Source organism: Anas acuta, chromosome 9 (genome assembly GCF_963932015.1).
Source record: "Anas acuta chromosome 9, bAnaAcu1.1, whole genome shotgun sequence".
Lineage (NCBI taxonomy): Eukaryota > Metazoa > Chordata > Aves > Anseriformes > Anatidae > Anas > Anas acuta.
Window position 1 is genome coordinate 1321082 of NC_088987.1, and position 26398 is coordinate 1347479.

The 26398-nt window shown below is 45.4% G+C and overlaps 1 protein-coding gene across 1 annotated transcript; it reads left to right on the forward strand.

Moving 5' to 3' along the window:
* The first annotated feature begins 47 nt into the window (after positions 1 to 47).
* On the forward strand, positions 48 to 25274 carry GMPS (guanine monophosphate synthase). The gene is made up of 16 exons (XM_068691673.1): positions 48 to 210; positions 2659 to 2840; positions 5590 to 5704; positions 7302 to 7399; positions 8284 to 8387; positions 9323 to 9516; positions 9823 to 9988; positions 11505 to 11656; positions 12283 to 12456; positions 14093 to 14198; positions 15258 to 15373; positions 16345 to 16470; positions 17506 to 17621; positions 19273 to 19403; positions 21058 to 21230; positions 22033 to 25274. Exons 1-16 carry the CDS (start codon positions 184 to 186, stop codon positions 22132 to 22134), a joined length of 2082 nt encoding a protein of 693 aa, XP_068547774.1. The 5' UTR covers positions 48 to 183; the 3' UTR covers positions 22135 to 25274.
* Positions 25275 to 26398: the final 1124 nt, after the last annotated feature.

Below are 26398 nucleotides of genomic sequence, written 5' to 3' on the forward strand. Positions count from 1 at the left end.
TGCTAAGCCCCGCCTCCTCCCTTTTGGCCCCGCCCCTTCCGGTTCCGCCCCTCAGTAGCCCCTCCCCTTCCGGCGGGGCGGCGGTGGCGGCGGGCGGTGCTCGGCGCTGCTCGGCGGCGGCTGCTCCGCGCGGCCCCCCCCGGCCCGGCCCCGGCCCGGCTCCGGCCCGGCCCCCCCGGCCCCATGGCGCTGTGCAACGGAGACGCCAAGGTCAGTTCGGGGCCGGCCGCGGGCCCGCCGCCTGCCCGCCCGCCCTCCCGCCGCGGGCACATGGCGCGGCCTGCTCGCTCCCGCCGCTTTGTGCCGCCGAGGGGCCCGCGCCTCCCGCAGGGCCCGGCCGCGGCAGCGAAACCAGCCCGGGGAGGGCCGAGCCCGGCCCCGCTGCGCCTCGGGGGAAGCCTGGGGGGGGTCCGGGCCCGGCCGTTACCCTGCGGCGTTCCGAAGCGGCTCGGGGCGGGGTGGGTCGCGGGGCTGGGCAGCCAGGAGCGGGTCGGTTGGTCGGTGTGGCCGGTGTTCGGTGGTCAGGCAGGGTTAGCATTAAGAATCCTTCGTATATGAGATGGTTTCTAGGCTGGCCTTGTCATTTAAATGAGCCAAATATAGATTTTTCCCCCCATTTTTCTCTCGGGATGTTTAAGGCCCATCCCTGGCCCTGCTCTCCCAAGCCCCCAGGTGGGTGCCACCTCGAGGGCTGTCAAACCACACGTGGCAGTTCCCCAAAACCTGCCATTTCTACGGGAGTTTTTGGAAATAGAGCAGGGGATGACAAGGCCCTCTGCCTAAAACCCTACTGAGGGGCAAAAGAGCTTTTGTCAGAGCCTGGAGCCCCCCCACCAGGCAGAGGGGCTGCAGCCCGGGCTCCCCATGTGCCAGTGCTGGGGGCGTTGGGCTGCCTCAGGTCCTCGTCCTCCTGGCACGCACCCGGCACACGGACGCAGAGGCTGCGCTGCCATGTTGGCCGCACGTTGACAGCATCTGCTTCTTTCTGGATGTCATTAAATGGAGTTTCCCTTATTAAATTGGGATCCAAAACCTTGGAGCTGTGCCTTTAAATAACCGAAGCCAGATCCTGCCTGCCTCGCTGCTTCCTCCCGGCCCAGGATTTATGGTGGTGTTTCTGTGGGGCCCTGCTCCCTGCGGGGCTCCTGCAGCCTCACACTGGGGCACGGCCACGTTGTGTTGGGGTTTGCTGCCCGCGTGCAGGTGGTGCTGGGGGTGAATCCTTTCTGTGCCTGGGTTAAGTGGCGGGATGTGTGCTGGGATGTGGCACAGGGAGAGCAGGCAGCGTGCCGGAAGGTGGCTGTGGCTCCAGGCTCACACCTACGGGACTGGTGGAGGAGCAGTTTCTGGACCGAGACTGCACGGTTTTGTTGTTTTTATCCTGGTGAGATGCGCATTGTGCTGCTCGTCTCACCCCATCCCTGTGAGGCAGTGCTTGTGCTGGAGCTTAGCCCAAACGCCTTCAGTATCACCTGGGGAAAAACCTGGCTGTAAGATGCTGGCTTCTGAGATCCTTGGGAGGGTGTTAAGGGGCTCCCAGCAAAACTCTGGCAACGAGCTAGTAACTGGAGCCTCAAGGAGCCATCAGGTTGTCCTTTGAGCCTTTTATTTCTAATTTTGTATTTATTACAACAGAACACAAAGCTGCCCTGCGGAGGCGGCCCCCTCAGCTGGCTCTGTCCCTGCATGGCACGAGCTGCAGCGCTCTCTCTGCTGCTATATGATTCAAGGCTTTTATTTTTTTTTAAAAAAAGGCACTAGAAAGGCTAGCAGCCCCAAGGTTGATGGCTGTGTGCTACCAGAGCCATGCAGAACGCCATGCTGTGCTGCAGGTCGGGGCGGCTTCCTTGGTGGCTAGAACAGCAGGAGCCTCCTGAGCCGTGGAGGGCTGCGTTGCCTGCTGCAAACACACGGAACATCTCTAGTGTGCCAGAATAAAAGCTTGAAATGGTTGCGAGCTTCAAAATGTGTTCTGAGGTAGCGTTTGCCAAAGTAAAACCCTTCCCAGTTTTTCCTTCATCGAGTTACATTGGCAAGGGAACAGCGTAAGTTTGAAGTTAAGGAAAAACCACCCCGAAGTGAGAGGTTTCGTGGGCAGCAGAGGTTTTTCCGCGTGAATTCCCTGGTGTCTGGCAGCGCGGTTGAGTTCACATCTTCCCCGAAGACCCTGCAGTGAGGGCATTTCCGTAGAACAGTGCCTCCATGGGGTCGAGGAGAGCTGGCGCTTTGTCCCATGTGTAAACTGTAGCTCTTGAAGGCTGCATTCAAAACTTGCTTTTAAAAAAATGTATTAAATATTTAAGCAGAGGCATCTGTTCTCAGTTTGTCCTCTCTGCACTCTCCGGGAGCTGGTGTCAAGTGAAAGCTTGGCGGCTGAGGCAATGTAATGGGGGAAACTCATTTTTCCTCTGCCCTGCTCAGAGGGGAAGCCCCGTGCTGCTAATTACCGCGTGGAGCGCTGGGCTCTGCGCAGAGCTGAGGGATGGGGAAGCTGGAGTGGCCATGGTGGTGAGCGGGGCCTGGTGCTGCGTTGTGGAAGGCTCTGCCTTAATTCGGGGGACAAGCTGCCGAGCTAATCTGCAGCACGTTTGGTTTTGGGGATGGGGACGGCGTGTGTGTGCCCCCTGGGAGGGCCGTGCTCACCCAGCCCTGTTGCAGCCGGACAACGCGGGAGGAGAGCTGAAGGACGGGCAGCACCACTACGAGGGAGCCGTCGTCATCCTGGACGCGGGCGCGCAGTACGGGAAGGTGATCGACCGGCGGGTGCGCGAGCTCTTCGTGCAGTCCGAGATCTTCCCCCTGGAGACGCCAGCCTTCGCCATCCGGGAGCAGGGCTTTCGGTAGGTCACAGAGCGGGGCTGGGGGGCTAAAGGTGCTCCCGATTGTACCCTCAGCTTGTCTGCGGAAGCACCCGAGTTTTGCTGGGTGAAACCTGGGCAGAAATATTACTTCTGTACGCTTGCTTCTTGTTGCAGTGCGTTAAAATGTCATTTTCATCATTTTCATTTACAAATACGATGGAAGAGGCTGCATTTTAAATGACTATCCGCAGAAATTGCGATGACCTTGCTGTTTTACCTGTTAAGCCAGGGCACACAAACAAGTTTTATCAGTTTCTAAGAGTGATTTCCTTAGTCTGACGATGAGAAGCTGACTATTGAAATAACTGTAACTCGGGCGTTGCAGAAGTTGTGAGAAACGATGCCAAGCCATTTCTGGGAAGCAACTGAAAAAACGTAGCTGGAAGTGCCACGCATTGTTTGCAGCAAGGAAAGGGCTTGCAGCTATGCAGTACTTCGTGCAGTTCTTTGTTTTTTTATTTATGCTTGCCGGGGTATGCCTCTGTTTGTGAGGGGACAATAAATGCCCTGGAGGCTGCAAACCATCACAGCCCTTAACAATCCAGCAGCACGCTGTACGTGCCTTCCTCCCTTGTGCCACACAACAGATGCGGCAGCGCTGTGTTGCGGAATCACATTTTCCTAATCAAGGCTAATTAGTGAGGCAGCAAATAGGGCAAGTCAGATAGGAACTCGACTGATCTCCTGCAAACAGAGGGGAAAACCTGGGAGCTGCTGCACCTCTCGGGCGTTTTGTCATGCCAAATAGTTGCTGTTTAAAATGCTCTCCGTTCAGCAGGTCACTTCTCGGGGTTGAGGTCATGATTTCAGCTTATCAGTCACACAGACTGGGCACTAAACTTTGTGTCCCCAGCCCTGGTCAATCATCTGCATGCAGGAGAGCGTGGCAAACACCAGAGCTAGCCGGGTGCCTTTATGCAGTGACCGCTGTGAAAACACGCTCACGGTTCTCCTGCAGCATTTCAATGCGGGCTCCATGTGCCGTGGGGGTAGCCTGGTGTCCGAGTCACAGCGTCTGGCATCAAAGATAAAAACCAAACAGGCCTGGGAGCTGCCCTGTGCTCCGTGCTAAGGTTTGAGGTAGGCAGCAAGATGGAAGCCTTTGCCAAATTGTATTTCCGTATTGCAGAGCCTTCCCCGCAGCTCTCGCAGCTGCAGAGTGCTCCCCAGTGCTTCTGGCCAGGCAGCAGCTGTGGGTGCGGGGTGAGGGGGCGTCAGTCTGTGCGCTCAGACACGTTTCAGACCCGTGGCGTGGATCCTGAGGTCTGGACAGCAATGAGTGCGTTTTGCTGTTGGCATTTGGATGTGGCTCCTGACGGCCTTTGGGCCACTACGAGCAGGCTTGCCAAGGCTGGTCCAGGCTGCTCTGGAGGTGGTTTAAGCTGAGGCAGAACGAGGTGCCTGCATAGCAAAGCAAGAAGGTAACAGGACATGGGGCTGCTGTAAGGCTTTCAGAACTGCACCCCACACTGCAGTGACTTCTGAGGACGGCTGAGAAGGCGCAGCTTGGGCTGGCTTTCTCCGTTTTCCTTTCACACCTCCCAGTTCATTTTTGGAAAACCTTTGTGTTCTGTGGCATTTTCATTGGCATTCTTCATTTTAAAAATACTTTAGCCACACTTATAGATTACATTCATATTAAGTAGTGCCCTGCACGTACAGCTCTGGAGCAGATGCCTCACAGAACCACAGCGGGGCTGCGGCTGGAGGCACCTCCGGGTCCCTCTGCCCCAGCAGGGCCACCCAGAGCAGGGCCCAGGGCCACGTCCCGGCGGCTTTTGGAGGTCCCCGAGGAGACCCCAGCACCCTGTGGCACCCACCCGGCACAGAATTGCTTCCTGGGGGCCGGAGGGGCTCACCTGCTGCTGCCCACCACACCCGTGTCCCACAGAGGTGCTGCCGACGCCGTGTCACGATGTTTCAACACAGCGACACCCCCTGCCCGCCTCAGCACAGCCCACTTCTGCTGGCTAAAAATGGAAAAAATGCTTGTGTCAGGGCCTGTGCGGCAAACCCTCCAAATAACAGTAGAAAAACCGTTTTGTGAGGTGTACTACATCCCCCACACAGCTTCCCTCCCAGCCCACGCTGCGTTTCTCGCTGAGGGATGTGACGTTCCCTGCTGCTGCCCAGGGCCGAGGCCTTACCGGGCCTGCTGCAGTGCAGCACCTGCCAAGCCTCGCGGCCAGCCCCTGCTCTCTCATCCCCTTGTAAAAGCTTTAATTTTCTCTTACAGCTTGCAGTGGTCGCTTTCCACGTGTACTGCTTGCACATTTGCCAGTCCCAAGGCCTGGCTCGCACCGTCTCGCAGTGCAGTCGCTGGGAGTTAGGGGCCGTGTTCGCCCCTAATTCAGAGATCTAATTCTGAACGCAGCTCTCCTCCAGATGGCACAAGCAGTGTGCAGTGTATTTCTGTCTTCATGTTAATGCCCTGCGCTTGGTCCTAGCCGTCCTGCTTCCCTCACAGTCAGCGCTCGGCTAGGAATTGGAATCACAGATGCGTTTTAAGACTGCTTAGATTTGACTTTGTTTAAACTGAGGAAATACTTCTCTGGCAAACTGCTGTTTCTGCCAGCTATAGCATAGCAAAGCTGAACTATCTGTATTAGAATCTATTCTAGAATATACAGAGTTACTAAGAATGGTGTAAGTCCGTGTCATTGTTCAAATAAAGAGGTTTTAAAGTAAGCAGTGCGTTTGAGTTAATTACATCATCTCTTGTCTGCAGAGCTATCATCATATCCGGAGGACCAAACTCTGTGTATGCAGAAGATGCACCATGGTTCGACCCCGCGATATTCACAATAGGAAAACCAGTCCTTGGAATCTGCTACGGAATGCAGGTGCTGTGGGGAGAGCTGTTTGCCTGCTGCTGCCTCAGTTCTGACGCTAGCTAGAGCTGAACGGCTGCAGGACCTGCTTTGCCAACCTAAGCACTGGGCCATGTATGCAAAAGATATTTTTAAGGTGCTAATTGGTCACTGAGCATGCTGGGTGTTCTTCTCTTGCTTCGGCTGTATCAATGGCTTTTCTCCCCGTTTTACTGCTGTGAATTGAGTTCCAGACTGCATTTTTTGTCACAATAAATGACTGCAGTCATTAACTAGTGCCATCTAATTGATACTGAAAAACGTGTCCCTCATAAACAGAAGTAGATTTTCCTGTTGGTTTTCAAGTGTAGAGTGTTTCTAGCATAGTTCTTAAGAGTGCTTAAAAAAAAAAAAGCACAGAACACTTATACAAAACACTTATTCCTCTTATGACTTCTGGTGACCCTGCAGTGATCTAGTAGATCCAAGCTGAGTGAAGAAACAGACTCTCAAGGGGGCATAGGACAGGTTGGGTGCATGACTTCTGCGTGTGCATCTTGTTTTTTTCAAGGTTAGCAATTTACTAGGCATTCAGAGGTGCTGAATAATGGCTGGAAAAACTCCTTGAGAAAGGCTGGCAATTATGGAAACAATGTTGGCACTCCCTCTTCTAAAGGGAAATGTGTGCTGTATTAAAATGGAAGTGCCTTAAAATGTCAAGCAAATTAAAAACCACGTTAGGTAGCCTAAAGCAGGGGAGTTTCTCAGGGCTGTCTTTATGGAAGGAAATCAAATGTGTGTGTGTTAGCACACCACTACTTTTATAATAAAAGGATGGAATCAGTCAAGCACAGCAAGTACAATACCAAACTAAATCTAAATAATTTCTCACAGCAATGAAACAGTGTAGTCGGGAGGTGAAACTAATTTTTTTAAGTTAGCAGTTATATCTGAAAGGAAAAAAAATCTTTAATTTGAGAATTCTGGAATCTGAAGTGCGGATACCTCATCGTGTTGTTTGAAGTTGGATTTTAGAAAGAACGAACTTGTTGCGAATTGTACTCCTCTGGTGTAACAAAGATCAGTAAGTCTCCTTGGTCACAAAAATCAGACAGATACTGCCTTATTCTCCAGAGCTGAGCAGCCAGATCTTGAGAAGTTGAAGCTTGTCTGAGCCCTTAACTGAAGGGCAGATGAGACAGATTTTTGTTCAGCAGCTTCAAAATTTTTCTGAACAACTGGCATCAGATACTCAGCTGATTTGCAGAGCAATTATTTGTAAGTGCACGTAGATGTACAATACAGAATGTGCATTATTTTGCAAATCTCTACTCGTTGTCCGCTGCTATGGATGTCTGTAACTCTCGGTGGGCAGCAGCAGTCCCTGGCTGTGCTGACAGAAGGTCAGCAAAAGAGAATGAGCCCAATGCAGGGGGCATTTCATCAGAGTGTGATATTAAATGAGTATAATCATTTCACAAAGTGTGATATTAGATGAGTATAATAATGAAAAACTAGCTTAGGATGCACTGGTGGGCAAGAGCTGTTGTCAGCTGCAGGCAGAGCTATAAAGATGAAAGCCGTATTAAATTGTGCCATGCTTTTTCACATAAGCTTCTTGTTTCGGCAGATGATGAATAAAGTATTTGGAGGTACAGTGCACAAGAAGAGTGTTAGAGAAGACGGAGTGTTCAACATCACTCTGGATAACACGTGTTCGCTGTTCAGGTACGTGCACATTTTCAGGGATCAAAGCCATGTGGGTAATACCGGCCTGGAGATTGCTGGCTGGGCGAGAGGAAGCGTGTGTTTAGGAAAATGAAATTGCACCCATGCTCATCATGTAATTTCACTAAAACCTTTACAACTGTGACTAAGCAAGTTATGTGTTTAAACAAATACTTAGGCATAACTTCTCAGCTAACTCTAGAAACTTGGGTATGTTTGCTTGAAGTGTTGTATAAACCCCTTAATTCAAAGTCAAATGTCTTCATTGAGGCACTAGGAGGTGTACTGCAGCACAGGAATGTGGTAAGCTCTTGCATCCTCCTTGGTTGTGCATCGCTTTATGTTGGCTGGCACCTACCTAGTTTTTGAAAGGTGATAGAAAATCTGAAGCCATTAGTTTTCTACCTTCCCACCTTAGGAAGAAATCAGGTATCTTGGTAGTTCATCAACACCCCTCAAGTTCCTTGCAATAATCATAAAGTTTTATTCATTCCCGGAGGTCCGAGTTTATTAACTTTTTCCCTCTGCAGCTACTGTAGAACTGCCTAAAGTCTAGGGTGTCCAGAGCTGTCCTGAAGACATTTTGATTTGATCACAAAAAATTGGCTTCAGTGAAATAAAAAACAGGAGAATACATATCCTGACTGGCTCTAAATGGCTGTGTGTGTCAGAGAGGGGACGTTTCAGTGTCGGAATGTTTTAAAACAACAAAAAACCCCTTCTGAATTCAGATAAACTACCTCTTGCATGAAGGCTGTGTTGTACAGGAACTTAGGGAGGCTTCAGTGAAGGAATCTTGGTTGGAGATGACTGTTACTGCTAAGGAAATCCTGCACATGTTCAGAAAGCATCTGGCTGATTGGAGTGCTTTCACTGTTCTTTAGGGGCCTTCAGAAGGAAGAGCTTGTGCTCCTCACTCACGGGGACAGCGTGGATAAAGTAGCTGATGGATTCAAAGTGGTTGCGCAGTCTGGGAACATCATAGCAGGTATTTATTTTATCCTGAAATTGTCTTTTGGTAGTCTTTGTTAAAGGAAGGAATTACGTCAGACAGTACCTAATTGGAACCAAATGGGAAAGGAATATTTCCATTTTTTAATTGCCAAATAGTTGAATTGTTTTAAGCAAGTTCTTGGATGTGTTTGTTTCCATGCTGTGTTGTCATGCTAATAAAGAAAGAAATAGACATGGAAATGAGTGGTCTTGTTTTGAATTAGTGGTTTAAGGAAAATGTAACTAGATTTTTACAGTTCGTTTATGTTATTTTAAAGTATGAAAGTATTGTTTCTCTTCAGAATAAAATGTTGCATTCCCTTCAGATAGGGGAGAGGAAAACGTGTCCCATAGTGTGTGCAGTGTAAGTAGAGGGGGTTTTTGCACTGTAATGGTACAAATCAAACGTGGTTTAGTTATTAAAGCTTGATTAACTTGTTAGTGAAGTCAGAGAACAATATTTTACATACTGCTCTTAAATCAGATAACTAATTAGAGAAAGTAGGCAAATTCTGAGTATTATGTAAATTCCCTTTTCAGATTAGTTACGTTAGAAGGGCAACTTTTCGACTTCAAAAAGAAATAACTTCTTGTACCAGGAGTGTTAGTGTGAAGCTTGGATGGCAGATATCAGATTTCCTGAATTTCTCAATAGATCTGCTAATACTGAAGCAAGCAGATTCCTGCTACGAACGCTGTCATGTCATTAATCATTTATGGAAAACAAATGAATTGCACATTTTGGTGAATGACTTGCCAGTGACAACTCTGAAATGTTTCAACTCGCCTTTTTTATTTTAACGTTTTTAAAGGACATGCAGTTTCAAAAGTAGAGCTTAATGGATTTGAAGCAAAAGTGTGTTTTTGCTGTGTGGATATGCATTTCACTTCCAACTCTTTTGCTACCCTCGTTTCTTTGCACCATCTAAGGTATAGCGAATGAATCTAAAAAACTGTATGGAGCACAGTTCCACCCCGAAGTTAGCCTTACAGTGAATGGAAAAATGATCCTGAAGAATTTTCTTTATGATATTGCGGGATGCAGTGGTACCTTTACGGTGGAAAACAGAGAACTTCAGTGCATTCAAGATATCAAAGAGAAAGTGGGTTCATCTAAAGTCCTGGTAAGTAGATCCAGTTGAAGCTGAAAGATGATTTGTAACAATCTGACAGAAATGCTGATGTGGTTAATGTGGGTAACTTGAAAAATGCAGAATTGTCGTGGTTTGGGTAATACATTAAACAGGTTTGAGAAAGCTCGTACCATTGCACAACTGGGTCAATATGTTGTTTGGCTTCTCATTTTCCTCCAAGTCATTGCTGGGAAATCAGTACTTTTTCATCCTTGTAACTGTATCTGAATTATTAGTTAACACTTTCCCCCTAAACAGCTGAACAATTTTTTTTTTCCTTTTTTTCCTCATCCTTAGGTTTTACTCAGTGGAGGTGTGGACTCAACAGTGTGCACTGCTCTCCTAAACCGAGCTTTAAACCGCGATCAGGTGATAGCTGTACATATAGATAATGGATTTATGCGCAAAAGAGAGAGTCAGTCAGTGGAGGAGGCACTCAAAAAACTCGGTATTCAAGTTAAAGGTACCATAATTTCCTTAAATATCCTTGATACCACTAATGATGTGTCTCATCTCCTAAAATGTACATTTAGGATTTTGTTTCATCAATTTGAATCACCTTTCATGGTTCACAGACTGCGTACCAAAGCACGGGTGTTCATCTGGAACAACCTAGGCTATCACAAAATTTCAAACCTGAAGCATTAAAGCCTAACTCGTGTGCTGGGATTGTACCCTGAACTGACCCATCTCTTCTGTCCCTGGGGAATGGCAGCTGGGGCATGCCTCTGCTGCTGATGCTTGGTCACTGTTCTGCAGGTGGACAAGCAATCCTCTTCAGCTGCTACAAAAGTCATTCGATTGCAGTTTTCTTCAGTAGCTTGGTTAACAGTCCTCCACTGAGGCTTTCCTTCTTGTCCCATATCACTGTCTTTTAGCACTGTGAGCTCGTGTGGGTGATTCAATGCCATTATAGCCAGAAATCCCCTCCCAGGGCTCTTTTTCACTCTCCCAGTTTCTAAATGGGTGCTCTTTAGTTGCTTGTGGAGTCGCTTGTTGAGAAGCAGTCTCATGACTTCAAGCACTACATTGGAGAGGATGGGAAGGTGCCTTGTCTTGGCTGATAAGGTTTAGAGCTTTTGGTGCCCAAAGAAGGAGGTCAGAGAAGACATTTTATGTATGGATTGTGTGGCTGATGAGAGCTGCTTTATACAGTCTGGCTGGTTTGTTTTATAAGCTATAGCTGCCTCTTCCTGGGGCTGTCTGTGATTAGTGTTGTCTAGTCGTTGTCTTGTGTTTTGGTCAGGAAGCGTGGTTCTAGGTGAGCAACGCGTTCCACTAGGCTGCCAGTGTGAAACGGTGCAGGGAGCTTCCACAGCAGCATCTGGCAGCTTGACCTGTAAAATCCTGATGCGGTGAAGGGCAGAGTTTGTTCTGCACACATCGATGCAGGATTCTTTTTGTTGTTGTTTTGTTTTAGTGAAAAGCTAGGCCTTATTCTTGCATTCTCCAAACAGATAAATCTGGGTGCTGGCAGGCTGCCAGAGAGACAAAGGAAGGGAATCCCTTTACTGGAAATGCTCCTTCTGGAGGTTGTGGAGTTCAGTGCTGGTAAAAGATGCCGGAGAGCCTCCCAGCTGATCTCTGCGTTGAGAGCCTCTCTAAATGAAGAGGGATAATGTACCATGAGTAAATAGTGTATCATTTAATTGCAGCTGCAGAAGGGCCTTGGGGAAATAACTATCCTGTAACCATTTAAATAAAGCACCTATCTAAGAGGGGAGACACGAACTGAACTTTCATCCTGTTGCCTAGCCTCACAGTAAGAAAAAATTGCCCTCCAGAGTATGTTAATAAAAGAAATAAGATACTTTTGTAGCAGTTAATTGTTGAGGTATCAAACAGGCCTATTTAATGCAAACAATAGTTAAATGACTGAAACGTGTTTGTTTTTTTAAACAGTAGTAATTCTTATTTTTTGCAATCTTACATACAAATCTTTATTGATTTTGGCAACAAATTCCCGTAATTTCATGCAGTGGTGAATGCAGCTCATTCGTTCTATAACGGTACAACAACTCTGCCAATCTCTGATGAAGACAGAACTCCACGTAAAAGAATCAGCAAGACCTTAAATATGACTACAAGTCCTGAAGAAAAAAGAAAAATTATCGGTGACACCTTTGTTAAGGTAATGTGTATAATTATTATTATTTATTTTTTAATGATTTCTAGATATGTTTTTTTACCTCAGATTATTTCATTTTAAAGCTCTGTGCACTCAGTGGCATCAATGGTCGTACAAGTAGTAGGTGACCTATAAAGATGTTAGTGCATTACTCTGAGCCTGAAATTTTTGTCAGACAATGAGTGGTCATAGCATGAGTAACAAACAGTGCACTAGACCCACCAGCATCTTTAGGTATATTATATTGGTTGGCCATTTGTTCCTGTGGCATTGACTTTTATGTTCTGATTCCTCACCAAAAGGGTGAGTAACTCGAATTTGGGCACACTTCTGTTGTTTTGCCATTTCTCATGTCAGCTGTCAGTACTGGTGATGCGGGGAGAACATAATGCTTAACAAACACTGGTGTTCCTGGGCTCTCAAGATACTCTTTCCATTTGCTTTTTTTAAAAAATAAAAGCATGGCTTTAGGGGTGAATTTGAGCAGTAGGCTACTGTCATGATTAGTCTTTGTGTTTATTGTTCATGTTTCAGCAGCTCAGTAGCATTGTCAGGAACAATCTATGTAGACCCTTGATAACTGAAAAGTGGATCAAAACCCTTCTCTTTTTCTTCTGTACATCTTACAGATTGCCAACGAAGTTATCGGAGAGATGAACCTGAAACCTGAAGAGGTGTTTCTTGCTCAGGGTACCCTCAGACCTGATCTCATTGAAAGCGCTTCCCTTGTTGCAAGTGGCAAAGCTGAAGTCATCAAAACTCATCATAATGACACAGAGCTGATTCGGAAGTTAAGAGAGGAGGTAAATGAAAACAAGGATACTGCTGTTTCCTTCTGGTTCTCACAGATAGGAAGCTGATTACCAAAAATGTGCTGGAAAGTTTTGCTGGTATAGCTGGCCTGTGTTGATGTGGCCCTATAACTGTGAGGTTGTTTAGGTTCTATTCTAGTATGTTGTAATTTATTACGCTTCTTTCTAGTTGCTGCATTCTCACAGTAGTCAGAATTCTTTCGCTGTTGTCCAGCATTGGATACTGGGGAAAATATCAACAGATTGAGTGCGGATTCCTTCTGTGTGAGCAATGCTGCTCATAATGGCAAGCTGAAAACTTTTTCCTTGCTCTTTTGTGTTTTTAACACTCAAAACAAGCCTAAGTCTCAATAAAAACCAATACCAAATGCAGAACAGTACGTAAAGGCTTTTCAGACGATTTTAGGCTGATTCAGCTGGAGTTCATGATGTAATGGATCACTTACTCTTCCCTTTGTATCCTGGTCAGAACATCAATCATTAGGCAGCCTTTTGTAATGGCATTGATTGCCCAGCTCGAGCACATTAGGGATTCAAGCAACAGCAGTGAGGGTGCTTTAGTGAATGATTGTCAGCTCCAGTTGAAATTCTGCTCTTGAACTTCTTGGTAGCGTTCAGCACGACAGGCCTGGAATTCTCCTTCCTTGAGAGAGAATGAGAACAACGCATTTAAGTGAGGTGAAAGCTAGGGAAAGCTCTTTCAGCTGCATACGGGCATCAGCTCTCTCTGTTCTTAAGCAGCTTCTGCATCAAGTCACCAGCAGCCTGGTCAGCTCTCTGCCAACAGTATGTGGAGGTGCACAATCTGTTTGCCAGCTGTCAATTTAAGATCCCACAGATCCTTCTGAAATGGGCTCGCATGTACACCTGGGGGTAAAGATGGGGAATTTGCAGACAGTGCAAACACGGGGGATTGAACTGGTGACAGAAGACAGTCTGAAGATGTACAGCCCAAGCCCTGTTTTTTTTGATTGTATTCACAGTGGATTAGCATAGTCTGAAGTCCAGAAAAGCTTTTTGAATACGTTTCTCATGCAGCAGTCTTAAATATGGGCATATAAAGCAAGCGTAGGAGACTGCACCATTTTGCCTTTTCTGGCATTAGAATGGTGAACATTCTGGCTATTAAAAATACTCTAAGAAAGAACCAGCACATGAGACATCAATCACATAGCAACCCTGCTGGAAGTTTCTGTTCCTAGTAAGTGCTATTTAAGTGACCAGTCACAGGAGACAGTTACCTTGCGTGATCTGCACTTGTAATATTCATCGCTCTACGAAGTGTTTTCGAGGCTTTTAAGAGTGGTTTGAACATCTGGTGAAGAGAAGAACAGTCTGAATTTCTGAAGACAGTCAGAACCAGCTTGGCCTACAGGTGTATTTGCACTGACTGAGCCATTGATAGCTTTGGCACACACACAAACTTTCCTGTCTAATCCCCTCTCCTGTAACTGTTCTACAAAGCCTACATTCATATGAACGTTCCTTTCCAGTGTTTATGTAAGTGTTGGCAGCTGATGCTGTGAAAAGCAGGCCAATTTGACTGCCATGACCTAAACATTTGAGGCTTTTTGTTTAAATCTGTGAGCTAGAGTGTAAATCACTGTTTCTTTTTGTTTTGTTTTAGGGTAAAGTAATAGAACCTCTGAAAGACTTTCACAAAGATGAAGTACGAGTGCTGGGAAGGGAGCTTGGTCTTCCCGAGGAGCTGGTTTCAAGGCATCCCTTCCCAGGTATGAGAGTCTGTGCTACTTAGTGAAAGGCTACGGGTGGCCTCAGTGCTGTTTAGAACATGCTTAACCTGCAGAATAGATTTATGTGGGAGCATAAAACTGAACTCTAAACATAGAACGAAACTGATGGATTTACTGAGCAGGATCACAGCTTACTTAAGCAGGATCTTTTTTTCAGGAGAAGTGTTTGAGAGCAGCTTTATTATGTATAGTGATTAAAAGAAAAGATCTATAATTGAGTTCTCTTATAGCTGTATTTGTTTCTTTTTAGTTGTATAAGCCAAAGCAAGAATTATCAGTGAAGTGCAGCTGAATGCTGTCTAAGCTGTCAAGTGTGTCTTACTTGAAATAGTGGCCAATGGCTGCCTGCCCTTCTCAGGGGCAGTTGCTGTTTTGAAAACGATTGCATGGAGAATAACAGCAACAGTTCTCGACCAGAAAGCATCAAAGTATATAATATAACAAAGTCCACATCCTTTTAAGAGGGGTATGCTTTTCTTTTCGTGTTTTTCAAATTGTCCTGCAGGGTGTGTAGTAGCCACTGGCAGAGTGCATAGGCTATCCTGCTAATGCACCAGCATCGCATGAAATTAAAGAAACTGTATTCAGGCATTTCCAGCAAATTACATTTCCTTTTGGATCAAGTAGTTAAAAGGTTGAATAGCCTTCAGGGGTCTTTAAAACAGTGGAGACTCAACTATAATATAACCAGCTCTTTCATCCAAGCTGCCTAGCAAAGGGAAGGAAGGAAGAGGTTCCCATTTGCTTTAGCTTGCACCACGCTTCGTCACCACTAACTGCTGCTTTACACCAACAGCCAATTGAAAGTGTAGGTAACTAATGCGTACCTATATTGATCAGAAATCCCGTTCCAGAGTAAACTGCTTGCTTATGGTTTTGGTTTGGTTTGTAGGGTGCTAAGGCAGTGTAAGTATAGGTATGATGGCAAGCGATACTGTACTTAATGACTGACCTGAGGGTCCAGATGGTGTTACTGTTTTAGGTTAAAGTCAGCTTCAGTGTTATTTAGCATAATGTTTTTTCAACTTTATGCTGCAGGTCCTGGTCTGGCAATCAGAGTGATATGTGCTGAGGAACCTTACGTGTGCAAAGACTTCCCTGAAACAAACAACATTTTGAAAATAGTTGCAGACTTTTCTGCAAGTGTTAAGAAGGTAACAAAACTGCTCAATTCTAATATACACAAAAGTACTGTAATTCTGTAGCACACTGCTGTAAGATGGACAGTTCTGAAAGTTAAAAACTACTTATTTGTGCACTTTGGGAATAATGTATTCCAGTCCAACTCCCTTGAAGCCATGTGGTGTTGTGCAGTAGAATTCTTAGAGCCATGGCTATGGCAAGTGTTGAGCAACTTCTGGAAAATCGAAGTTTGTGTACCTTTCAAATAGTAAATAAATTCTGTTTTAGTTAAAACTCATGGAGGTTAGGATTTCTGGAGATGTTTCAAATCACACAATATCAGAAAAAGATTTTCCCTCCCTGAAATACTTGTAACTTCTTAGGATTGCATGCCCTGACAGTCACTGAGTGCCTGAATGAAAGCACAAGAGGGAGAAACTAGCGCTTGCTAGATGTCCCAGCCAAACAAAATTATTAGTTGATGGTATTTAAGGTCTCAATCTGTTGACTATTGTGACCTTCCTGATTACTGTAAGCTCCTCACTCAAGCTGAACTGCAGGGGTCTGAAAAGCCACTAGCAGAAGGTAGCTCTAAGTTACAAGGTCAGAACAACTTCCAGAACTTTATTGAAGAAACACTGAAGGGGGGAATGGTTACAGCAGCTTTTTATTTAAAATGTATCAGATTGCAGTGTTCTGTAACGTGATACTGCTTTGTTCTGTACCTGAAGTAAACCACAAGCGTGAGAAATACAGCTTTGAGAAAGAGAGAATAAACAGAGAAAAAGACCTTCACCTATGGCTTTGGAGAGCTTCAGCTTAAAATATGTGCAATTGCTTTCACTAAAAAGTTGTTGGTAAATGAAAGGTATCTTGTAAACAGTTCCAAGGGCTAACTGAGGACTAACTTTAGGCAGCTACTTAATTTCACTTGCATTGTGTAAGTTCTGTTTGAGTGTTTGAGGGCTTTACTTAAAAGCTATTTTTCTGCATCATTGCACAGCCACATACTTTGTTGCAAAGGGTCAAAGCATGTACAACTGAAGAAGATCAGGAGAAGCTGATGCAGATCACAAGCCTACATTCACTGAATGCCTTCTTGTTACCTATCAAAACCGTGGGAGTGCAGGTAAATGAATTCATTTTAGGGATATTCTTAAAGCTGCTTCCTAGCAGCATGGTAGACTGCTGTGAAGCTTAAGAATTGCTGCTGTAAGGTTAAAAAGAAAGGGCTTGACTCTGGAAAATAAACATCAAAAGAAGATGGTACCTGTGTCGTTATTGCTTGTCAGCGCTGGTAGCGCACAGATGTCAAGAGATCTGAGCAGACACATGGGTAAATGCCAAGTATGCTATTTGCGGATGTCATTACTGCTGAATAACGTCGGTCACTTACCACAGACAGTTTCTTCAGGCTGTTCGTTATCTTGTAGACCTCTGCCATAATCCTGTTGCCTCCTTCAAGGCCGAGGAGTCCTAGATTAAATTGGTCAAAAAAAAAAAAAAAAGCATCTTTCTGCATTGGAACATGTTTGTTCACTTGAATCTGTAGCATAGTGTTTTATTCCCTCTCACTCCTTTGCCAATGCCATGGGAGTTTTTGTGGGTGGTCCTTTGTATTTCTGTCACTAAATGCTGAGCTGGCATTCTCATGGAAGTGCTTATAATAACTTGGAGGATTTCTTTACTCAGTGATCATAGCTGTCAGGTGTCTTTTTTTGCATTATCAGTATTGAATTACAACCTTTATTATCAGCTGCTTCATCTTGCATCTCTTCTGTAACTCCTTGCAGTCAGCTCTTGTCACTGTTTTAAGCAGCAATATCACCAGCAGATTTCTGCACTTTGCTGCAGGCCTTTCTCAGCTGGTGCCCTCAAAATCCCAATATTCAGTCAATCCCTGTGGTCTGACCACCTTGTCTGAATCTTTCCATTCTGAAAGCTTCCCTTTTGTGTGCTTGTGTTAGCTGATGAGAGGTCAGTCTTACTCTGATTTTTCTCACTTATTTGGTGTCTCTGAGCAAACTGATTTCAGCAGCTTAATGTCTGCTAAGTGTTGACACACAGTATGGTCCTGTAACTCGCAGGATGAATGGGAAAGGTAGCGTGAATTATTTTGGCAGTGAAGTTCATGTTCAATTACTTATTTTTTTTTAATTTATAGGGTGACTGTCGCTCCTATAGCTATGTCTGTGGGATCTCTAGTAAAGATGTTCCACACTGGGAGTCTCTTATGTTTCTTGCCAGACTCATACCACGCATGTGCCACAACATAAACAGGTAAGTATTCACTGTTCAGAATTGAACTGTCTTTATTTCTGATGGTCTACTTAATAGATGGAAGCTTTGCACTCACGAGCACTCTCCTGTTTAATCTCTGGTATAACTTCTACACATAATATGTGTCCTATATGGAGGTTACAAATGCACAACTGATCCAAGCTTAGGTTTATTTCTGGAATCAATAACTTGAAGAAACTCAAAGTTTAGCTCCTCATTTTAAGCACTTGATTAGACAACTTGCAATTAACTTAGGCAGAATCTTTTTTGAAAGGTGCCGAGCCTGTTGATGAGCTGTGATACCATGCGGCATCTTGCTTTGTGTCAGAAAGGGAATCTACATAGGACTGTCAACTCCAGTGGTATAAGGAAAAGCTCCAAAGCTGGGCACTTTAATCTTAATTGATGCTTCTTGTGAATATACATTTTCTTCTGAAGTTGCTTAGACATTAAGTCAGTTCCAGAGAGAACGTAAATCCTCCTTGCCCAGCTGTAGACTTTCTGACAGAGCTGTTTATAATTGCTTACAGCAAAGCTTAATTTTGTCACTTAAGTGACACCTGCTGAAAGAGCTGCTGATCTTGGGGTGAGACCTTCAGTTGGAAGAAACTCATGTGCAGAGGGAACGAAAGAAGGCATGAAATCAGGATTGTGTGTGCAATGTAAAAGTTTGTGCTGCATTTACAGCATTGCTGTTGTCTTTAAGATCCTTTTGGGTTTAATGCTTCCCTCCTGAATGTACCACTTCCCTGGCACCTCTGCTGGATCAGGGTGTGTTTCTCAGATTTTTTTGTTGGTGTTGATAGAGACATTGAAGGGAGCTGGGAAAGCTGGCAGTTTGAGGAGTGCACTGAAATAGTTGGGCTCCTGCCCAGTTATGCTTGCAGGCTTCATACTACAAACAAAAATAGGGAATGTGAGGTTTGAATATTTTCCTGCTTTGGATTTTAGATGAGCGTTCTTGATTTGTATCTACAAACTCAAACAACTTGTGTGAATGCATCGTGGTAAATCCTTCTGTGAGGCCAGTCGGTCGGTGTTGTACTTTGCTTTTTGTTCAAGAATGTATGAAACAGATTAAAACGATCAAGTTGTTGTGACTGGCTTGAATTCAGAAGATAATTTAACAGATGTAGTGATGTAGATTTGTAAACAACAGTGTTAGTGCCCTGTGATGAAAACACAGCTATTCCTTAACAAACAAGGTTTACTGTTCAATGATGTGGCTTTGGTGGCTTCCTCATAGGGCAGAAGATAGAAATTGTAAGTACTTAAGTAGCTTTCTTAGCATAATCTTAACTTTTACTGATATCAAAGTAAAACTGAAAAAACATCTGTGATACCACTGAGTTAATATTGCAAGAGAATAATCCTCTGAAAAACTGAATAAGTAACAGTGAGGCTATTGCCAGGCTCTAGCAAACCAAAATAAATGAGTAGATTTGACTTGCAAAGCTTGTACTCATGTTTATAGAGCATATCCATTAAGTTATATTAAGTTCTAGCTAGTGGCTAAGGAGCAAAATCAGATATTCAGCTTTTTTTTTCAGGTTTCATTATCTTTTCTGCGATACTAACACTGTAGTCTTCAGGCAAGCTGTTTCATTCCACTTAAACAAAACGTGTTCCTGCCATCTGGCTTGTTTTTCAGGGTTGTGTATGTGTTCGGTCCACCAGTCAAAGAGCCTCCCACCGATGTCACGCCCACATTTCTGACAACAGGAGTCCTCAGCACTTTACGTCAAGCTGATTTTGAGGCTCACAATATTCTCAGGGAGTCTGGTAGGTATTTAGCCTAGTCCCATGAATTAGACTATTGTTTCAAGATCCTTCACACCACAGCTAGAGGAGAACTTTCTCACAGCCGGGTGTTGCCTCCCCCTGATCTGCTCCCAGTTCTCCCACACAGGACTCTCTCAACGCCTAGGTACTCTCTTCTCCTCATAAGGGTAGAGGTTTGCCTCTGAAACCTTACACAGCTCAGAGGTGTGAAACTGCTGCAAAAGCAACCGTTAGCCACCAGAAAGTCAAATACCAAAGCAAAGAAAGTCAGCCAAATAGCCCAGTAGATATTTCTCCTTGCTGATGATCTCAGTCATCAGTATTTGTGTGAAGTAAATGAACCATGCAAAGACACTTGGCATGGTTTCAAAACTGTGCTTTTATGTGGAAAGAGGAGACCAAATACTAAGTTCTTAATGGTGATGGTGCAAACCACCTGTGCCAAAGTGGTTTCGTGTTTTTTTAATTTAAAGCAGGTACTGTATTTGTAAATCCAACCACTTGAGGCTAGTAGATGGCATAATATTTTTTAAACATTTAACGTCCCACGATGTGAAGGGACAATTCAGTTCTTTTTGGAATGTGACAGGGTGATTCTAGGAACGTAGGAGTTCTGAGGTTTGGGTTTGGTTTTTGTTTGTTTGTTTGTTTTTCCTTAATAACAGCTGAAGATGTGATGTATGTGTGATGTACGCCTGGGGAACAGTTCATCAAAAGTGTATATTTTGTAAAATCAAGTTCCAAAGGATATCTTTTTGAAAATGCATATTCTGCTTGCAAGGCTCTCTTACCATAATTTGTACAAAAAGAGCCTCAAAATCTTATGATAATGCTGTCAGTTACAGCTGTAAAATTAGAGATTTGTCTCGCTCTTGGTGATGCTTGGCTTTGAGTGAGTCAGTCCACACAATAAGACTTGGGTTAGTGCTGGCAGGTCAGGCTGGTGCAAGCCGAGTTGTGAGACCCCGTGTCAGTGTCAGAGTGCCTTGGCACTCCGCCACACACCTGAATCTCAAACCTCTAGGTGATTTCAACAGTGACATCTAGGGTTCTGGGTATTGGCTTTCAGAAGGGCATATTAAAGCAAACAACAAAAAAGCGCCTGGAGTTACCAGCAACAGAGAAAATTAAAAACTTTATTTTAAATATGTCAAAGACATCAAACTACTTTCTCTGGAAATTAAAGAGGGAATTGCTAAGTGGTAAAGCACTGTACCATGGCAGTTGCTCTTGTCTTGGTTTCACTGATGAAGACTAAAAGTTTCTCAAAAGATACATTTTTATGTGAGTGACTGTTGGGCTTGATGTGGGAATCGCTGGAATTGCATGCTTATGCTGGGTTGGAAGGAATTAGATCCTGAATTGCAACCACGGTCAATTACAGGGTTAACAGAGATTTCCTAATTTTGTTCTGCATGCCTGCAAACGCTGAAGATTATTTCAAGTGGCAATTCAGTGTATACACCACTAATTACATAATTGGATAATCAGTGGGATCTTCTGAGGCGTGGCAGTGAAAAAATCGTAGAACTACCGTGGATCCTTCTGTGTTATTGGAGCTCTTAGTATAGCGTTTGGAGTACGTGTAGGGAAGTGTGGTAGAACTTCTATCATGTTTGGGTTTTAAACCAAAACAAAACGATTTTTTTTGAAGGTTACGCCGGAAAAATTAGCCAGATGCCAATAATCTTGACACCGTTGCATTTTGATCGAGACCCCCTACAGAAACAACCTTCTTGTCAACGATCCGTTGTTATCCGAACTTTCATCACGAGCGACTTCATGACTGGTATTGCAGCAACTCCTGGTAATGAGATCCCAGAAGAGGTAATACGAATACGGGTGTTCAAGTTTCTTTTCAGAATGATCTGGTGCTGTAGGTGACTTGTTCTGCCTTTCTTCTCCGTTTCTTGATTGCTTGTCTTGATTCTGATTCTTCTGGGAGAGGATCTCGTTTTTGCTCGTGGTGGTTGGGAAAGGTGTGGTGGTGCTCTGGGAAGAGCTAACAAAATGAGAAGCTGACAGTGGTTTCTGCTGGAAGCGACAATCCAACAGGCTTTCCAGCACAGCTCAGCCAAAATACCATACCCTGGAGAACAACTGCCAGTGGAAACTCTTTCCCATAGATGCTTCTTTCTGTTATTTTTTAAACTTTAGAGCTCCCTTTTTTGCTTTAAAAGTTCATCCTTGCAGTCAGGCTGCTATTTTGTGTTTGAGTGTGGGTCAGCTGGAGACAAGGGTCTGAAAAATGCCTGAAAATGATTGATAGCAAAATCTAGCAGTATACAATAAAAGGTAATTTCCAAGAAATCATTTGGAAGCTGAAGAGCTGCTACCTTAAGGGAAGCGTATTGTGTTTGACGCTGGTTTATTACCAGTGCCAGAAATCAGCAAGTTCTGAACATAGCTGCAGATATCATAAGCTAGAGGTTTCCTTCAAGTTGTTTTCATTTCTTAACTGGTGGTAATATTCTAATAGATGTAGGCTTTTTCTCTCCCGTTCATGGCAAAATTAGGATGGACAAAGTTTTCCTTTTATAATCTTTTGTAGGATAGTTTTCATCAGGCCTGCATTACGTGTTTTGTTTTTTTTTTTCTGATTTTTTTTTTCTTTTTTCCACCACAATAGGTTGTGTTAAAAATGGTTGTGGAGATAAAGAAGATTCCTGGCATTTCTCGGGTGATGTATGACTTGACATCAAAACCACCAGGAACTACAGAGTGGGAGTAATTAACTTTTTTTTATTGAAGTACTGTGTGCAGTCTAAACCATATCAGAAACCATTCCCAGTGTTGACATGCAGTACTGTGAAAGAGTGACTGGAGCTGCTACATCCCATCCGACTCCTCCTGGAGCGTAAATCTGCAGTTTAGAGCTGTGTGGGAATAACTGAGCGGGGCTGAGGATTTGTACGGGTAAATGATCCTGGCAGCGTTGCCTGTGCGCAGACAGATTCCTCTTGCTTTGGCCTTTGTCTTACTGTTCCTTCGCGTTTCCATGTGGTTTATTGTAACTGTCATTTCAACGTCTCTTTGTTTTTGTACACTGTGTATAAAGAGACAGTTTATTTACTTCTACCAAAAGCATTGTTACAGCCTAAAAATGTAAAAAGAATACTTTGTGACCAACTGCTTTTGAACAGATTTATTATAAATAAATATTTTGCCAAATGGAGTAGTGGGTACTGTTGAGTTGTGGAATTAATGTGTATCTGTTGTGTATTGTTAAGCCTGTTCTATATTGTTTGACGTATTAGCCCATGGCAATAATGTTGAGTTCCAAAAGAGCAATGCTGAAATGTTACGAAATTACTTTCTGTCTGTCTGTCTGTCCTCGCTCCCTCTCGCATCACTTGCTAGATGTGCTGGCTGGTAACAGGCGTGTGTAGGCTGACTGATCTCCAGCGTACAGGTCCTGCACAGACCGTGAGGTGTCCTGTGTGCTTCTGGGGACTCTGAGAGAAGAGTAAAAGTGAGAGTGCAGCTGTAAAAGCTGTGGCACCAGAGCTCCTGGACGTGCAAGTCCTGTTTCTGTTCTCCAGCTCTTGTGCATCAGTCCCTTCACAGCCTGCTGCCCATGTGCTTGCGTTATACTTGATGACATTTTATTTTTTACACCTTTGCTGTTACGGGATTTTTTTTTTTTGGTATGTATTGTACTTAGCTTGATTTTTAAAATCCTGGTAGTCATTAGTGTGCAGTCACAGTACTGGAGGTGACATACCCAACCGATACCGGTTCCTTCCATCACGTGTATTCTGCTGTTTATGTAGTTAAGCAATAATTTGAGAGATGGTTACTTTGGACGCCTGTGCTTTTCTGGTCTATCGAGGCAAAGCTGTTTCATCCACCTAACAATGTTCAGCATGTCCTGCAGCTGCTGTCCGTGGAGGTGCAGCGTGTCGCAGCTCTGCCCTGAGCAGCTTTCTGGGGACCTCCACCAGTGGAACTGCTCCTGTGTACCCAGGGTCGTCCCTTTTACCCCCCACTTCTTGAACAGTTGCCTTTCATTCAGCTGCAGGATGACCATGGCTTTATGAGGGTGAAATGCTTGGTTTAAACTGTTCAATAACATGGGGTATTTCGTGGCTGTAGCTGCCTATGTTTCCACGTACATAGATCTGTGAACTGGACTAGCAGTTGAAGTGTTTGTCCTGTGTTCTGTTGCTCGCACGTTTTCCTATGGTTTTTACATTTACCGCCTACACGTAATGGAAATTTAATTTCTGTTTATCAGATATGGCTAATTTGTGCAAACATTATTTTTGCCTGTATTACTGAGAGATTGCTTTTCACTGGGGGAAGGAGATGGCGAGTCCCAGCCCTCTGCTCCTTGAAGCTGCAGCAGCCCGGCAGTGGGTGCACGTATTCTGGGCTCCAGAGAGCTGCCCCCTGGCCATGGCTCTGCCCCTGGCAGCTTCTGTAGCTTGGGCAAGTTGGTCCTAATCGATACAGATTTCAGCTGCCTCATTTCTAAAATGGGGCAGCAGTTGTCACCCACGTCCACTATGAGCTCTCTGAGGAGCTTTTTGCTATTTAAATGAAGCATTGTTAACACAACTTTTCTTACTGGACTGTGATCTGTAAAAGCTGCCGGTCAAAGCCCCTCTAAATCAGTGTTTGCTTTGGCAGAATCCATTATTACAGCATGGGTTCCATTGAAAGCAAATTTTTAATATATATCTCATTTCCAAAATCCCTAATGAAATCATGGCCTTATAGCACATTTAATTTTTTTCATCAGAAAAAGCTGAGGATAGTTGTTTTCATTATTGTGTTGCTATCTCATACGTAAATGGTGCAATGATGAGAAATAAATCTCGGTGTGATGCAGAAACACTTCAGCCTTTCAGTGCTGTAGCAGTTGTTGCTTTCTGTACGTAGGCTCGCTCTCGCTGCCGCTGCCACGTTGTCGGTTACCTTGACAGCAAATAGGGAAAACAGAAGGAATAGCTAAAAAAACAATGCAGGAGAATATAGAGCACCTCTTAAACCCCAAACCGCCTCAGTTCTGAGTGAGACACTTCTAGCTTCTCCCCGTGTAAATAATTATGCAGTGTAGAGCCACGTAGTTCTGGTGCAGCTGGCAGCACCCGTGGCTAGCAGTGGCTGTGTCCATGTGCTGGGGCTGCAGCCCCCGGGCCCCCCGACCCACGCCTCCAGCACGCCGGGGCTGGGCGCTGTCGGCTGCTCGTGGTGTGCTTGGTCCTTTGGGTTGCACCTTAACTAGGGGTGTAACGAGTACCTGCACCCGGGGGGGGCAGACACCTCACATCTAACCACGTTGGTTGCTTTCATGTCTGTAACGAAATGGAGCTTGGCAGCAATTCCTGTACTCCTTAGGAACCTACTTTTTGGGGTTTTGTTGTTTTATTTTTTTAAGCCAGAAGGGTGAATACTGAAATGTGTAGGCATAAACTATTGCACTATAAACAGAACGTCTTACTGAAGTGGAATTTGTGATCTTCCCCCCCGGTGACACCTGTGCCATGCGTTTTGGAAGCGGTGGGTTGTTCGCAGGAAGGTCGGTGGTGTTATCCCAGCGGTTCTTGGGTCTTTTATGGAATCCGTGTGTATAGGACAGCCAGACGTGGAGAGAGACATAGATACTCGGTTCACTTTCTTTTAAGAAAAATTAAAAAAAAAAAAGAAAACCCACCTATATTTAGCACTTAGTTTACAGACTAATAACCGTAGCTGCCCTGTACAGTTGTTCACCTCGAGTCTTCAGTAAAACATGTCAGCAGTTAGAGGAATTTGTATTGGGGGCGTTCCCCGTCATTCTCAATTTTTAACATTTTTCTGCTTGTGAAATGATAAAAGTACTGTGAGCCTTAATTTTTATCCACAAATAAAAATATTATGTTTGAACCTTGGCGTGACTGATTTTATTTTTAGGGCTTTTATTTACGCTGTAAATGGCCGCTCTCTTCTGGGCCGCGCTCCCTGGCTGCCAGCCTTGGCAGGGCAAGGGACACGGCTGTCCCCTGCCTGGTGCCACCCTCTGTGTGCTTTCGTGCTGGGGTAGAAGTACTTTGTCCCTAAAAAGCGTGTGGGGCTGATCTGGGATCAACGTGGCAGATGTATGGCGCTGTGGGGACAAGTGCCCGGCACCGACCCTGGGCTGAGCGCTCGCAGGCCTGGAGGTGCTGAGCTGGGGCTCGGGCTGAGGATGCTCCCAGGTGCTGTGTGGAGCTGGTGGGTGTTTTTAGTCATTTCTGTAGCGCCCATCGCCATGGTAACGCGGCATCGAGCGGGCAGGTTGTGGTTCTCCAGCGGGCCTGCTGCTTGTGCTGCCCCGGTGGTGCCAACCCACCAGGCCCAGAGTCGGGACGGGGCTCCTGGCCCCGCAGGGCTGGGACTCACAGCACAACCTTCGCCTTGCTGCAGCAATGCATCTCGCTGGGCCTGCCAGAAGAGGGCCAGGGATGTGTGAATGCATCAGGACCAGCTTCGGGTGGGCTGGGTGTTGAAATTTCTCTTTAAAACCCCAAGTACCTCAATATACCTAACCCTTGGTTGTGAAGAGGTGCAGAGACTCTTAGGTCAGAGGTTGGACTCGATGATCTTGAGGTCTCTTCCAACCTAGAAATTCTGTGATTCTGTGACTCCCACCGGTTTCCCCCAGACTCTGTGCTCATCGTGGGTCCCTCAGGGCCAGAGGGCTGAGCACACAGCGGGGGGAGACGGGGAGCTCGGTCACCTTGTGGCTGGGTGGGACAGGGCAGTGGTGTGGGAACGAGTGCCAGCCCCATGTAAAGCAGCACGCTTCATCGCTTCGTGCTCAGCTGCGATGGGAAGAGCCCAGCCCTGTGCTCAGAGGGGGCTGCACGATGCAGGGAAACCCCAGTGGGTGCACGGCCACCTTGCACATTCACCCACGGGCTTTGCTCCCCGGGGTGCTGGTCCTCGAGCTGCTGGTGGCAGCTGGGGACAGGGACACTGCGAGGCCGAGGAGCCCCGAGCCTGCTGCGTGCGGGTCGCTGCTCAAACAC